At 36.6% G+C, this 17,060-nt stretch overlaps 1 protein-coding gene across 2 annotated transcripts; it reads left to right on the top strand.

The window, feature by feature from the left end:
- The first annotated feature begins 3,263 nt into the window (after nucleotides 1–3,263).
- On the top strand, nucleotides 3,264–15,999 carry map7d2b (MAP7 domain containing 2b). Of its 2 annotated transcripts, XM_079406999.1 has the most exons (14): nucleotides 3,287–3,606; nucleotides 4,838–4,930; nucleotides 6,870–6,965; nucleotides 7,088–7,215; nucleotides 9,422–9,543; nucleotides 9,654–9,877; nucleotides 10,279–10,411; nucleotides 10,499–10,679; nucleotides 11,500–11,604; nucleotides 12,118–12,165; nucleotides 12,258–12,336; nucleotides 12,621–12,747; nucleotides 12,852–13,105; nucleotides 14,766–15,999. In XM_079406999.1, exons 1-13 carry the CDS (start codon nucleotides 3,408–3,410, stop codon nucleotides 13,096–13,098), a joined length of 1,782 nt encoding a protein of 593 aa, XP_079263125.1. In that variant the 5' UTR covers nucleotides 3,287–3,407; the 3' UTR covers nucleotides 13,099–13,105; nucleotides 14,766–15,999. The 2 variants fall into 2 exon arrangements, with proteins under 2 accessions (XP_079263126.1, XP_079263125.1); XM_079407000.1 differs by lacking the exon at nucleotides 4,838–4,930 and having other exon boundaries at nucleotides 3,264–3,606.
- The last annotated feature ends 1,061 nt before the right edge of the window (nucleotides 16,000–17,060 follow it).

Raw genomic sequence — 17,060 nt, 5'->3', positions numbered from 1 at the left:
GTTTGGGGCGGGACTACCTTTTTGTCCAAACAATGGGAGATCTAAGGAACATCTGAGAAATCGGTTTGGAAACAGTTATTATCTTTGCATTTTTGCTGATAGCACAAACATTATACACATCATCTTTAAGCCGGAGCAAAAATGTTATTTTTTGAGGTGTAGTAAGTCATTCCACCAGTTTTCATATTGTAATATAAAAGCCATTACATTGTAAATATCTTGCAGTTGTGGAAAGAATCAGATTTGAGTTTAAAATATAAAAAAAAAAAAAAATTTATTAAATAGCTGTAGCTATATTAGCTCAAGATGTCCAATTTGTGATGGTGACATCACACATGTTGGCATTTTTACTGGGCACCGGTTAGATTTTATAAAAAGAATAGGTTTTGTAACCTGTGTAATTACGTCTTTATTCCTGTTGAATTTAACCTCCTAGAGTTCCCACTTTTTGTGACATTGAGCTTTGTCTTAGCAGGAGAGCAAAGTCTTTGTTTATATTGATTGAAAGCTAGCCCCCCCCCCCCCCCCCCCCCCCCCCAGTCAGATGCTGCAATGATTGGTGACTCTCTCTGGAGTGATCAAATGACCTCACTGTTCCCGGTATTCATCTTAACTGACATGTACAAATCAAATTTCTCTAGAAAAACGTGGTGTGTCATAGTAATGGTGTGTTTGAAGAAGCTAAAAGGAAAATACTGTATGGTGTGATTAAGATGCATACTAAGAGAGACTGCAGTTAGGCAGTGGATCATTGTGTACAGGGTGTGGTGCTGTTTCTGTGTTCTGATATGGTAGTGCTGTGTAGTCTCACTTCAGACTACTCTGATCTTGGCCAGCGTTTGGATTTAAATTAATTCTGGCTCCTCTGTATCTGCAGTGGTATCAAATCTTTTGCGGTAGCCTGGCCTCCTTACGTCCACCTGCAGACAATATGCAGCATGAGCCACCTAGTTTTATGTTTGCTCAAAGCCATTCATCACCTTTTTTCTTCATTAGTCTTCTTCATTTGATTAATCAAATGAAAAAATAATGAGATGTAAGAGGGGTTTTGTATCACCCTAATGGGTTTATTTTGTGATAATGAATCATTGTTGCTGATTACATGGCTAAATTATAATGAGTCTGTCATTGTTTACTCACCTTCATGTTCACTTGTGTGACGTGACTGACGTCTGAGGAAAATAAAAGGTGAATTTTTGAAAAATGGTCTGCCTTATGCTTTTCCTTTTAATTAAAGTGAATAGGGACTGGATCTGTTAAGCTACAAAATGACAAAGAAGCACTATAAAAGTATCATAAGTGTGATCCACACAAAATGTGCAGTAACAATGTATCTTTATGAGAAACAATGGTGTTTGAATTTCAATCGATTCATCACACAAAGCTACCGTACATCTTCAGAATATTTTGAATATTTCACAAGTCATGTGAACTGCTTTTATGATACTTTTATGGTGGTTGTTTGTGATTTTAAATCTTGACAGTCCTAGTCCATTTCATTTTGTTATATGGAAAAGAGCAACCAGCATGTTCTTTGAAAATTCACTTTTTTAAATCCACGGATGAAATAGCTTCATGGAGTCTGAGATGGCATGAATCTTAGTAAATGATGACAGAATGTTGATTTTGGGTGAACTGTCTCTTGTGAAAAAGAAGTACACTTTTATACAGAGCACTTATTACAAAAATAATATACTTAAAAATATATATATATACTGTAACTACGTATACATTGAATGTAATGTTTTCAGGCAATTAACTGCATAATTGCAATTAAATAAAAATATATTGTTTGTTTAATTTGATGCAATTAGTTGAATTAGCACTTTTTTGACTCACTTACGTAGGACTTAAGTACATCTTTATATGTAATTTAATAATTGCTTTTAATATCTATGAAATATGGTTAAACTGAATTGCTGAATATATGAACAAGCATTTATGGTAAACCAAATTACACTTTAATGTCATTTCTATTGAAACTTTTATTGAATAAAGCATTACAGTTTAAAATTATAATCAAGTACTTTACATGTGCTATGTTATATGTATTTAAGAACATGACAAAAGAATATTAAAACTGATTCAGTATGTATGTTGAAGTAAAACTTTTAATTTGACAAAAAGGTGTACTTCATTTTGTTGGGAAGCAGACATTAAATGATGTGCCAAGATCTTACTATCCCTTCGTATCATATAAGCAGTATTACAGCTCTGAATTGTCAAGCCCTAATGTACCAAAATGAGTTCAGAGTGACAGAAAATAGCCATTTACTCACCCTCATGTCACAAAATCTTGCCTTTTCCAATTAATAGTGACTACAGCTGTCAGCCTCCCTCCTGACCTTTGGGGAAGTACACTATTAAATGATCCGCTGGATGGAAACTGCGTACGCTCTTCTATGTTACCCACATACCGGATGGGCTTTTTTCGTTTAAAATCAAAGCGTAAATATACGTAGATGACGTATCCGCGGGGTGCAGCTGACACAGAAGAGGGTAAGCAGTTTCCATCCAGTGGATATTCTCCAAAATGGCGCTACCCTGACGTAGAGGAAACGAACTGTTGAATAAAGTTATTTTTGTTTTCTTTGCATACAAAAAGTATTCTCGTAGCTTCGTAAAATTACGGTTGAACCCCTGATGTCACATGGATTATTTTACCGATCTCCTTGCTACGTTTCTGGACCTTGATCGTGTAAGGACCCTTGCTGTCTATGGAGGGCCTGAGACCTCTCAGATTCCATCAAAAATATCATAATTTGTGTTCCGAAGATGAACAAAGGTCTCAAGGGTTTGAAACGACATGAGGGTGAGTAATTAATGACATAATTTTCATTTTTGGGTGAACTAACCCTTTAAGAGAGTCATGTTATTTCACTCTGATGATTTTATTGCTCATCTGACTAGGCTATGTTTGCTTCTTTGAATCTGGGGAGTTGTTTAATTGTGTAGTTTATATGTGTAAACATCAGTGTTTTGGGAAGGGTTTTGAGTATACAAAATCATTCATAATGTTAAAATCAGAGTGAGAAACAAGGTTATACTGGTTAGAGGAAATCCAGATAGTGGAGTGAAACAGATAGAGAGAAATTCAGGAAAATACATATAGGCTTCCTTATTTTCACTGATGCAACCTGTGTCATTATAATGGTCCCTCTGTGTGCGTGTGCTCACCATTTATGTCAGCTGCTGAGGGGGGAGGGTGTGGGTGGAGTTATGGCCGTTCTCTCCTCCGTCTGGCTGTACGCTCTCTTAGACACACAGTCACCTGGGAGGAGAGAGATACGAAGAGAGAGTCACTGAGTGCAAGGCAGGGAGAGGCAGAAACAGAAGGCATTTTGCACACACGCATACGAGGAGGGAAGAGCAGGGAGAGTCAGAGACGGATAGGAGAGGTGGTCGCCATGGAGCAGCCAGCCTCATCCCCGTCCACTCGCCGCCGCAGTGAGAGCTCTGTCAAAGAGTCTCTTTTCTTTCCTGTTTTGGAACGCAACGAACAGGAGCGACTGGAGGCCCTGATGCGACGTTCTATCGAGCGGAACCTGCAGACGGACCAGAGGCCCAAGCGTTGGACCTGGGGCGGACCTCCTGGAGTCTGCGAGGGTGAGTGTGTGTGTGTGTGTGTGCCTGCAAGGGCGTGGAGGATCCCTTGTGTGAACTCCTCAGGGCCGTGGGGAGCGGGAATGGATGGAGAGATAGGAAAACAGGGTGTGGGAACTGCACTGCAGCCCTTTTGTTTCAAAACCGACTGGGATATTGACTAATACAGCAGCTGTGGGATGAAAATGCAGCTGTTTTATGAGGGAGTTGCAGTGTCACACTGAGACATCGAGCTGTTGTTGATTTCAAGGAGTATCCCCAGTCGCATGAAAACACTGTCTCAAGGTTAGCGCTGTCAGTGACCGATCACAGACTCGTTGGCATTATAAATCATCCGTGCAATAGCTGCCTGGGGGCAAGGGGCAATTTGGGCTGTTTTAGCTAGAGAACAAACACCGTAAACTGCTGTCACTGTGACTGCACAGGGTATATTAGACTGCGCAGCTGAAGGCTTTTTGCTCTGTCACTGCCTCGTTCTGACTTTAAGTAATGCCTTTTTTCCCTGAACATTTCAATTACACAAGCCTACGCTGAGTTTATTGGAGTATGTTTTACAAATGCTATTTCAGTATTCAGTCTTATGCTCAGTTCAGTGTTTTACTTGCCGTTTCTTTGATATGGTGAAATTTACTAGTAATTTCTGAGTTAAAAATTGTTTTTACACCAACTCCTCAGTAGACCTGAGGCTTTGGTAAATCATATCAACACTGGAAAATAATACTGCTTTCAAGACAGATGTGAAAGCACCACCCTGAATCTGTGGTGCATTCATAACTACATCAATTATTTACACTGTCCAAGAGCTGAGCCTTAAGCCTGATCCTGAGTCAGTCTGGTAATATATCTAGACAACATGCATGTAGCGTCTGTTTTGCTTTGTGGATAAGGGCGAACGATTGAGAATGAGTTTATGGTCGCCCTTGGAAAACATTAGGCTCTCTGATGACCTGATATCATCGCATCAGCTGCATGATGTGCTCTGGGTTATTTCATCTTGCAGCGGTTCATATTACCATCCTGCTTTTATTAGCGAAATTACTTTTTTTTTTTAATAAAGAAAAATGCCCTGCTGGAAATTATGCAGCTTCCTGTCAGAGGAAAAAACTGCTGACGGGGTATATTAGTATTTCACAGGGACACTGTTATGACTTCTCATAATATTCACTGTGATCTTGTGAAATACTCTGTGCTCACGCACCTGTACTTTCTCTGCTTTGCATCACCTGCCGCACAGGTGATCCTAAGATTCCCCCATCCTCTCCTGCTGCTTCAGCCTCCTTAACCAATGAGCCCGCTGCTCACCCTACTGCCAGCAAATCCAGGAACGGTACTGACTTCCTGCTGCTTTACGTGTTATCCCCATTCGCTTCCCTAAAGACTCAATCACAGTGATTCTGATGTTGTTGTTGTGATGGTTTGCATGTGCATGAAATTTTACATAGGTGTATGTTATATGTGTGCTAAGATTTATACTAACGATTAAAAGTTTGTGGTTGGTCATATTTTTTATGTTATTTTTAAGTTTAATGTAAAAAGTCACAAGGCAGCATTTATTTTAATAAACAGTAATTTATTGAAATATTATTAAAATTTAAGATGTTTTAATAGGCTATATTTTATTGACTGGAGTAATCAGTAAATCAGCTTTGCAATTACAAGAAGAAATGTTCAAAACTGTTATGCTGCGTGATATGTTTGTGGAAACATTTATTTAATTTATTGTGATACAGTACATTTATTTCAGAGTTCTTTGATGAATAGAAAGTTGAATAGAAAGAACATAAAACATAAATATTTTACTGTCACTTTAGATCAATTTAATGTCCTTACTGAATAAAAGTATTAATTTCTTTAAAAATAAATCTTACTGACCCCAAACTTTTGAACGTTAGTGTATATAGGTTTTATCCATAGGTGTTTTTTATGCACTGTTGTCTGTTTTCTTGTTTATTTCAGTGGTGAGGTTTGTTAATAATGGTGCTTGCAAACATCACTATTGCTATTGTTCTTCTATTACATTTTCCACTTAAATCATCATTTCTAAGTGAATGACTTAAAATATTTGCCTGACAGTTGATAACCAGGAAAAAACATTTTTAATCATTTTAAATTAGGGACGTTAGTGTATCTAGGGACCAGAATAACATAGTGGGTCAGCATTTTAGACTCTGGTCAGTAAGAAACCACTTAAAACACCTCAAATGTCTGCTGAAATCTACTTGAAACCCCTTAACATCCACATAGCGATATGCTAAAATCAAATGCACAGAACACCTTAGCAAACTAATAGCAATATGCTAAAATATTTGCATATAAATAACTGGCTTTCATATGGCTTTATATGATATACTGTGTGCTTGCGCGCGTGCATGTGTGTGTGTGCGTGTGTGTGTGTGTAGTACAAAGGCCAAGTCAAATAATTTAAATATTATCGGAAAATACTACTTTAATATAAAAAGAGATGTGTATATAGTGTTGTCCACAGCCAAAAAAAAAAGGGGAATCCATGGGCCCCCATCAAACCTCAACAAAATGAAGGTGAAGGTCTTCACAAAATGTAAAAGTCTAGTTGTAATCATCATTATATTGTTTGAAGTGTATGTTTATAAGCAATTGTATAGGCTATATTTATGCTGCAGCGCCCTGGTAACACCCTATTATCAGGTTTTGCATGGACAAGCACCTCCTATCATTTTTGTGTTTGGAGTAGTTTTTATACTGTCAGTTTCTTTCTTTCCAAGGTGGATGTAAACATTGTATCAATGAGGAAATGAAACATTCTGGAGAACCAATCAAGCTCTAATAACAGGACATATTGATTACATCCATCAGATTTGGAGTCTGTCATTTTGATACTCGTCTAGTAAGGGATCCGGATGCACAAGAAAAGAAGTGTAATCCGGATCTGCCTACAGCTGCATAGCACCCCCTAAAGAATGCACAGGGGGTCTCATCTGTCAGCTCATTTTCAATGCAGGCCAGCTTAGCAAACTCTCCTGCAACATCACACATGAGCTACATAAACTCAGAAACCTAGCTCATATGAAAATGAGCCTGCTGTTCATGAAAGTCTTTGATCAGTGTAAATATTCATACCCAAATGGCCACTAATTATTAATCAGAAAGAAAGCCTCTGGCATTTATCTTCAGAATTAACTTGTATCTGTTAAGTCTCTGGGTGAATGAATATCATTATGATTGTGTCTGATCGCCTCTGTCTGTGTTTTATTTCTCCCTGGAACCTTTCGTAATATGTTTCACTGCAGTCCAAGATTTTATGATTCCGCCCGAGTCCCCAGACTCTGTCCTGAGCAAGCATCTCTCCTCCTCCTCCACTACTTTGCCCAATGTGACAGAGAAAGGCAAGTGTTTTTGCATTAACCTTCACGATTTAATTGATTGCAATTTCTGCCCCGCCCCTTTTTGCTCCTTTGTCTTCCTGTGACCTCTGGCCCCTCAGTGTCTTGTCTTTGTTCCCGAATAGTCTCCTCCAGCCCTCACAGGTCTCCTTACAGGGCTTTACCCAGTAGAGCCGAGCGAAAGAAGGTTAGCACATCGTTCTACGGACAGCTGGACGACTCCAGAGCGGCCACAACCCCGAAAAGCCCTCAGGTCTGAATTGCATGGATGTGATCAACATTTTGTCAGATAGCTCAGATATTTATATTTGGTGCAAAGCACAATGGGACACAACCCACAGACTAGGGCGGGGCTTGACGGGGCTATAGCCCCATCAGAAACTTGCTTAGCCCCGGCACAGCCCCCCTAAGGATTTCCAAATGATTTTCCTGTTTTTTAACTCTTGGTGTCACTCTCATTAACATTGAAAAATAAACATTAAAAACCTAATGTGGCCTAGAAACAATTGATATTATGGGGGAGGGGTCAAGCAACGCGCAAACTGTGCGCAAGAGTTACGCCGGTGAACGTCAGTCAATTCACTATAGAGAAAGTGAAAGTAAAAAATAATACTGACGGCTAACGGCGCATATTCTCTCTGAGACAACGAGAGACGAATCTACTCTAACATATGCTGATAACGGTATATAATTGTCTTAAATTATTCCCTTAATGTTTCTCTTGTGGCTCGTATATAGTGAAAAACATGAGAAGAAACGTGTTTCGCATAATACAGGTTGTTTTTGAAAATCATGAAATAAAGCTGCTCTGAATTTTCATTGATGACTGCAGTGTTAATAATAATAATGTTAATAATAATAGTTATAGGTCTATAATTCATTTTATAAATGAAAAGACCTGTTTTAAAAAATCTTTTTAGTTTCAATGAGTAAGCTATAGCATATATTATTATCCTCGCAGCGCATCATGCGGTGATGCGCTATAAAATTATTGCGGGGCAATAATTTCATGTAATTTATTAATAAAAGTACTGTAATAATAATAATAGGCCTAATAATAATAAGAATGTAACAGGCCTACGTTCATTTGAAGTGCTAAATCCTCTTAATATTGCCATTTTTTGATGCTTATCTCTGGCTATCAACACATGATATCGTGCAAATCAGCACAGGGAGGTTATCACCCGCAATGTGTGCCCGTGTGGAAATAGTTTTATGAATTGTAAAAAAATGTAAAAAAATAAGTTTTTATTGAATAAAAAAAAAAAATCAACTTTCTCTCTTTTCTATATTCGTTCATAAATTATATTACTTTTTTAAGGAAAAAAGTAAAAAATGCCTTTTTAGAAGCTGCTGTATATAAAAAACTGATAGCTAAAGTTTAGACGTTCATTACTTTCTCTCTAATTTAATTAGTTTTTTTTAGCACCCCCTCTGAACTGTTAAGCCCCCCCTTAGCACCCCCAACAAAAAAATCCTGGAGCCGCCACTGCCCACAGAGGAGCTGGTCTCCTAGCAACTGCATTGCACAGATCTGTGCATGTCCAGTTTCAGTCATGGATTTATAGCCATAGATTTCTGAAGAGGGGGGTTGTGTATGTCCTGCAGGGGGTCTTTTGACAGATACAGTATGAGACATATAATTTTTTTGGTATACTTCAGAATGTATTTCTAAAATGTGTACGTCATGAACATTCTAGAAGGTAAAAATGTTGATATTGGTGAAAATTAATTCATCCTTCATCTTATTCCAAACCTGTGTGACTTTCTTTCTTCTGTGAAACAAAAATAATTGATAGATAGTTGAGAAATATTTCCCAAAATATCTTTTTATGATCCACAGAAGAAAGTCAAAAGACCTGAGCAAATCAGTGTCATTATAGTTAAATAAAATAAAATTTAAAACAAGTAAAAAATGTTGTTACTTGAAATAAACTAATTGTTAACTGAAATCAAATGCGATATAAAAACCGTAAACTTGTTTTATTTTGGCTAGTTCCCAAGGCAGCATTTCTTATTTTCATTTAGTATAACTTAATTTACTAAAATAGTTCAATTCAATTAATAAAAACTATACAATACAGATATATTAGAAACAACAAAAAGTTTTTTTTTTAAATTACAAATACATACAACAAAAAAATTCTAAAGCCTTAACTAAAATGAACTTGAAAGCAAAAAATATGAAAAAAAAAATCTAATTCAATTTGTGAATTTGAAATGAATAAATGAGGACAGAATTTGAATTCTTGGTTATACTATAACTTAATGCATTATTCTTCATGAATGAACAATACTTCTGCTGCATTTAGTAAATTTAGTTTACATATACATATACTAATGCAAAGTATAAATTAACTAATGTATTATGAACACAAATGATTTAACCATGAACAACAAATATATTTGTAAATTACCGTTAACATAGATTAATTCTGGTGTCTGTTTTGGGTGTTTAGACTGAGAGACCCGAAAAGAGCATCGCTCAAACCTTAGCTGACTCATCTACAAAAAAACTTGAGTCTCCAACAACACCCACCCAAAGTTCTTCTACCAGCAAGAACCCCAGCACACCGAAAAGGTTTTGTATTTTATCATATTATCATATATTATTACTTGTTGTTATTTATTTATTTATTTATTTAAAGACTTTAGACTGAGTGTATATTTGTGTTTTTCATTTGTAATTAGATCCAAGTCCTGTAAGAGCCACATCCAGTCCCCAGCCTCCCCGGGTCAATACCCCCCTTCCCCGATGAGGCACAGAGCCACAACGCCAAGTTTAGAAAACAAGAGGTGGGAAGGAGAGGAGAAAGGGTCTGTGGAGAGTAAAGGCTGCAGCACTCTAGAGAGAAAGACCTCCAGAACAGAGAAAATCACAAAATCTGCAAGCAAGGAATTTGGACATAATGCAGGTATTGTTTTTTTAAAGGAAAAGTTCAATAGTCTGTCTAGTTTTATTTAGTATTATTTATATACTATTATAGCATTTATATTTATTTTGAACTTGCTTTTATTTTTAGATTTTCAGGTTTAATTTTAATTTAATTCCTTTTTTATAAGTTTATTTGTTATTTGTCTAAATTTCATTTTCATCTAATTTTCAAGTGTAAGTTTTCTCATTTTTATATTTGATATAATTTTAGCTTTATTTCAGTTATACAATTTGAATGGTTTTAGTTTTAATTTCAGTTAACATTAACAATACTCATTCTTACATTATTTACTATGACTGACTTTCTTCTGATTTAAAAGCTGTGCCAATGGGATCTCAATCACGTGACGTGGATTAAGTGCCTCCTGTCTTGTGTTTCAGAGTCTCCAGTAACTCCCACTGGGAAAGGAGGTACCACTGATGCCGAGGAGGCCTCCAGGCTGCTGGCAGAGAGACGACGCCTGGCAAGAGTACAGAAGGAGCAGGAAGAAAAGCAACGCCTAGACGAGGAAAGGTAGATATATTGTGTGTCTCTAGGGTCTGTGTGTCACATTTATGTGTTTGCTTCCGTATTATATATCATCTTCTTCATGAATTTCAGGCTCAAGGCTGAGGAGCTCCAGAGGCAGCAGGAAGAGGAGAGACAGCGGCAGGAACAGGCAGCTCGAGAGGCAGAGGAGAAAAGACAGAGGCAGGAGGAGGAGCGCTGTCGAAGAGAGCTGGAAGACAGGCACCAAAAGGAACAACGCTGGAAGGAGCTCCAGGATGATCTGGAGAGACAGGTCAGAGGGATATTACAATGAATTACATTAAAATACAATTAATTAGATTCATTTTTCAAATAGTATAAACTAAAATCTGAGACTGATGAAAATGTTATACATTTTTATTTATTTAATACATTTTTAAAATAAATGACATTAATAATATAATGCAACATTATTTTAGATTTATATTATTAAAAAATAAATTAAAATAAAAAAGATCTATTACATTTTCAGCAATGGTCTCAGATTTGGACCTCACTGTTTAAACAAACAAAATAAAAAAATAAAAAAATCTACATAATCTTCACATAAATACCATAAGAACAATGAAAAGACACAAAAATAAAACACATTCAGCATACTCATCCATTAGGTCACTGACTTAGGGCACCAATCTGTTCTAATTAATTATAATAATTGTTTAAACACTGGAGCTCAAAAATCTGAGACCACTGCTGAAGTGATTTTTTTACATTTATTATATTATATTTTACATTTATTAGATGTTTTATTTTTTTTATTATAAATTATATTTATAATTAGAAATATATTATACTGTCAGCAGTGGTCTCAGTTCTTTCGACCCTGCTATTTGAGCAAACACAAATTAATAATAATAAAAAAGCAAAGTAGCATTACATAAATACAAAAAAGACAACAAAAACAAACAGAAATAACAGCTGACTCATCAAGACACATTCAGCATACTCATCCATCCAGTCACATGCAGCACCAATCTGTCTTCTGTAGCTGTGAATATCTGTAGGGAAGAATGTGATATAGTAGGAGATTCACATTCAGGAGCCTGAGATTCATGTGTCATGATGTTTGGCAGAGGGAGGAAGCAGTGCAGCGCGTTCATAGAGAGGCTGAACGGAAGAGACAGGAGCGAGAGCTTCTGAAAATTCAAGAGGAGCAGGAAAGACTTCAAAGGAAGAAGGTTCTTCTCTTTTATGTGTATTTACATTTAGAATGAAGCAATACATGGAAAATGTATACACATTGACACAATTAAAATGATTATGCAATGTAAAGTGCATTATAATGAGAAAAGTTTAGTGGTAAGTAGTTATGAAGTGGTAATCTCTAAGGGCTACTTATCTATGCATAAATGTATTTCTTAATTCAAGCTTGATTCAAACTTTATAGGGTGTGCAACAGAGCAGCTGAATCTGGCTGCATGTAAAGTCAAGAAGAAATGGTATTTGCAACCCATTTTTGTAACTGAAATCTTTTCATGGCAAACAGGATATTCTAGTATTTAAATAAAAACAAAGCATGACTTGATATTATACATTAGGAAATTACTAGGTGTATTTTATATTGTCTGGTTTGTGGCAAGGGTTGAAAAAATGATCAAAACAACATCAGAAACTACTTACTTTGTTGCTTTTGAGGTTATGTTTTAATTAAAGCTTATTATGAATGATGTTTGCATCTTTGATTTTGCCAGCGTATTGAGGAGATTATGAAAAGGACAAGAAGATCGGATGGGGAAAAGGTAAATAAATTCTCAGCAGGCCAATTAAATTATCAGATGACAAAGATTTACTGACTGTAGCAAATAATATTGCATGTCATGTGTTTGGATAGAAAGAAGAGGTGCAGATGGAAGTCCCATCCCCCATTTCTGTTTCCCAGTCCATCTCACCATCTGCCTTGGAAACTGAAGGTATTGATATGACCCGTATCACTATACAGTTCTATAGTGAGCATGTGTTTAACCCTCCCTTTCACTATGTAAATTCACTCAAACACACACACTCATTATTATTATTAGTCTTTTTCTTGTTGCTGAGTGACTCAGCATGTGGAAATCTATTTTGTCCGTAGGAAAAAACGAAAGAGCGCCATCAAGTGGTGTAATTACGAACTGAATAGAATGTTGATAATCTGGTAACACAGCTCAGATTTTTTTTTTCTTTTGGATTAAACTACATAAATCTTGCACAACAGGTAACACAGTGATTATTAGTCCACCAAAGGCAATATCTGAGTCTCCAATCATTTGCCTTGAGCCACTGGAGGCAAAGACCTGCGGGGCAGATGATCTCTCAGATGGAGTTCAGTCCATGGATGTCAGGTTAGCTCCAACATGCCAAGTAATTTCAGAAAAAATAGGTCTGCTAACCACATTGATAAAATATTGCCAGTCCCTGTTATAAACCAAAATACTTGTCATTGCAGTCCAGTGTCCAGAGACGAGCTTGTTCCAGAATATTCCCCCATCGGCGAGATCTCACAGAACAGCATGACTTCTGTGGCTTTGGGTGATATTCACATTCTGACGGGGCAGGTCTCGCATCCCAAAGTGTCTGCTGCTCCAGCTTTTGGTGACTGCAACAAGAACCTGATCCAGGATTGCAATAGCACTGCTATTGACTCATCACTTTTCCAGAGTCTTAGACCCACCTCTGACAAGCTCAACATCTAATGCAAAGGTGATTTTGGATTTCTTTTTATCACTTCATGAATCAGAATTTTTTTTGCTATATTTTTGGGAATAGAATGCTTTATAAAATTAGGCAATTTATATATGAACAAACCCCTCGTAAAAACCTTCAGAATATAGATAATAATTAAACTGTACAGTCTGGTGTGTGTGTGTGTGAGTGCTGCTGAAGTGGAGATTTCTGACTCGTTGCATAAGGGGAAAACAGCCTTTAAAACATATATTGTAATTGAAATCTAGAGAGACTATTCTATTTTTAATATTTAAAAATGTATTTTGGATGTTTCACTTTTCACACGTTATGAAAAGCCAAATACCCCAAAATCTCAAAACTGACCAAATGTTTTTGCCTGTAGTGTCTTGCCTTAAATGGACAGTTCACCCAAAAATGGATGTTCTGTCATCATTTACTCACCCTCATGTTATTTCAAACCTGTATGACCTTTTTATTATTCTGTGGAAAACAAAATTACATGTTCATGAGATCAGTAGCAAAGTCTGATTCTTGAATGAATCATTCAGACTAGTTTTGTGAACCTGAGCAACTGATTCATTGATGACTCAGAAGAACAAGTTGTTCACTAATTGGCCATATTCATTGTTTAAAGAAACCCAGGTTTGAACCAAAATGATAGTGAGCAAATGAGGACAGAATATAAATTTTGGGGGTAAACTATCCCTTTAGTTTAACCCAGAGATGGGCACTCGACTTAAGAGTTAGACTTCAGACTTGAATCCTCCGGCTGCAATGACACGGTTATTTTAACAACAGAAACACTGTGAGCAGCAAAATTATAGATTACTTTCACTTAAACAAATGCTGCAAACGTAGTTATTTTTCTTACTGTATATCAGATGTGATTCAGCGTTATTAATCTGTAGGCTAAGAACATTTCAAAAGAATCATATAGCCTAATTATAATTGGGAAAATTGTTGTTAGATGGCTAGGATAGAACTTAAACTTTGAAACTGCTAGTTATCTTTCTTTTTCGGTCAAGATGAGAGCAAAATTTTGATTATTGTAGCTATGTTGAATTTCAGTTTATTAAAATAGATTTCAGGAACAAAACACGGAAAAAAATGTATTTAATCCTGTCACATGGCCTTGCATGGATCTAAATGTAAAAACATAATAAAAAGGATTTTTTTTTTTTTTTTGTCCAGACCTCTGCTTGGAAAATATAGAGGCCACGCCTCTTGGAACTTTAATTGAATACCCCTGACTTATGTCATAAAGAAATACTTTATTTGTATGGTTTTGTAATAGCTATCTGTGCCACATATTTCGTTATGTGTCGTCGTAGATCGGACTCTTATTATAGAATTTAATTACAGAAAAACTCTTTTGAACATGGTAATGGATTAAAACATAACAGGCTGGATGTACACTTTACATCTTAAAACCAGCAGATCACAGATAATATATTTTGTCTATAGCCTATAAAACAGCTTCGTAAAAAGGAAGATTTCAGCACATGAGGATTATGAATGGGATTTTTTTAGCGAGCCATTAAATGACTTGAGACTCGACTCGAGACTTGACTAAGACTCCAGGTCAAACACTTCAGACTTGACTCGGACTCCAAGTTAAAGACTTGTGAACATCTCTGGTTTAACCATCTTGTATTTGTTGTCTTTTCTGTTTTAGTCACTATTGAAGCTTGGGGCTGGAGTGAACTGATGATTTGGAGTTGAGCTGAAAGATGAGACCAGCCCTTTGTGCCTCAGCAGCTTCCTGAATATCCTCTGAACAGAAGAACGAGGACTGAATGTTGAATCATGTGTTAATAGCAAAGAAGGGACAACCTGACAGTTGATTCCCCCACACATAAAATAAAGTTTGCCTGATCCTCGTAGATATATTTCACACCATTTCAGCTTAGTATCACCAGACAATGCAACTGTATTAGCGCAGTCCTAGTGGTCTTATTCTTGTTATACACCTGTAGCATTGATGAGTGATACACCGTGACAATTGTAGCAGCTCCATTGTGTAATTTATTTTATTTTGGGTTGCATAAATGACCAGCAAACCGAGCAATTATGTGCTAAGTCTGCTAATTGTGCTGTATTGTATGGCTGGGGTTTGCAAACAGTATATTGTGTAAATCCGTGACTTCTCTGCGTCGTCTCTGCAATCCAAGCTTTGTAGTCTGAAAGTGGATATGAATAGATGTAAAGTATGATATTATTCCACCATAACACTGTTATACTGGCATTAATGTATTATTAGTCAATAGCAGTTAGACGTTATGGGGACGTATACAGAAAAAAGTGTACTTCTAATGTAATTTATTGTGTAAAAGTTTAAAAAGGGAAATTAAAAGTGCACAATTTCATTGTGTTAAATAGCATAGTGCTTTTAATTCTTCATAGACTTTTTCTGTATTGTTTTGTTATATGACATCATTGCAAACAGCTCTATGCAGATCAAGAAAACCAAGCAACCGTAAGAGCAACACAGATCAAGGTAATTCAGCATCCCTACAAATGTACAGCATTGACTCAAAAGATCTGTACTTCCTGAGTATGTTGCTTAAAATACTCTGTTTACCATCTTGTATACTCAGGGTGCTAGTGAGCTTTGCATGTGAGCTCAGTTCTTTTGATGTTTGGTGGTAATATCATGATGCTGTAGTAACCTCAGATGCGCTGGATTGCTTCAGGACCAATAAGAAACAAATTTCTTGAAAGATGGAAGGATCCTATCTATCACAGAACTTGGGATGTTGATTACATTTTTGATTATGCAGAGAGTGATGGGTTAATACTGTAATTCAGCACTTCAAAATGACGTTTGAGAAAAGGTGCATGAATCAGCTGCTATGAAGTTGCCGAACCTTGAGATAATGACATTACAATAAAACATGTATCACACCGTGATCTTTCCTTGTTTACAATTTATATAGTTGTACTGGTTTACAGTATGTATTTGCTTACATTATTATATCGAGCACATGCAGCGACATACTATATATGGGATACAGGGATATACTGTATGGATGCAGTTTATTAAAAGCTCGATTACCAAAAGTGGTATAATATAATATAATATATAGCCAAAACAATGGTTTAATATTTTTGTCACAGTGTATAATATAATATAATATAATGCATCCAAAACAATGGTTTAATATTTTTGTCACAGTGTATAATATAATATAATATAATGCATCCAAAACAATGGTTTGATATTTTTGTGAATTATCTTTTACATTTTATGTTTCATGATAGTCAAGTCAAGTCAGGGGCGTAGCCATCATTTCAAAAGTGGGGGGGACAGAATGTCTAGTGTTATACCTGGTTTTTTTTTCAGTTAACCCTTGTCTAATTGACAGGTTTTATTTTTAATCATACCTTTTTGCTTAATATGCTTTATGATTATGTTATTATATATGATTATAAAATAGAAGGAAAGAAAGATAGAAAAAAGAAAGAAATACAACAGTTTGTCACTGGGACAGTACCATTAAAAGGACATCTTTGTACCTTATTTACCCCAAAAAGTTTCATAGTTGTACATTACGGTTCATATTGGTACTCTAAGGTACTAAATTTTGGGGAAGTCGTGGCCTAATGGTTAGAGAGTCGGACTCGTAATCCAAAGGTTGCAGGTTCGAGTCTCGGGCAGGCAGGGATTGTAGGTGGGGGGAGTGAATGTCCAGCGCTCTCTCCACCCTCAATACCACGACTGAGGTGCCCTTGAGCAAGGCACCGAACCCCCAACTGCTCCCCGAGCGCTGCAGCATAAAATGGCTGCCCACTGCTCCGGGTGTATGTTCACGGTGTGTGTGTGTGTTCACTGCTGTGTGTGTGTGTGTGTGTGTTCACTGCTGTGTGTGTGCACGTTGGATGGGTTAAATGCAGAGCACGAATTCCGAGTATGGGTCACCATACTTGGCTGAATGTCACTTCACTTCACTTTCACTTTTTCACTAATGTC

Source organism: Barbus barbus, assembly GCF_936440315.1.
Source record: "Barbus barbus genome assembly, chromosome: 44".
Lineage (NCBI taxonomy): Eukaryota > Metazoa > Chordata > Actinopteri > Cypriniformes > Cyprinidae > Barbus > Barbus barbus.
Note: the sequence above shows the minus strand (reverse complement) of the source record. Positions and strands in the feature narration are given on the sequence as shown.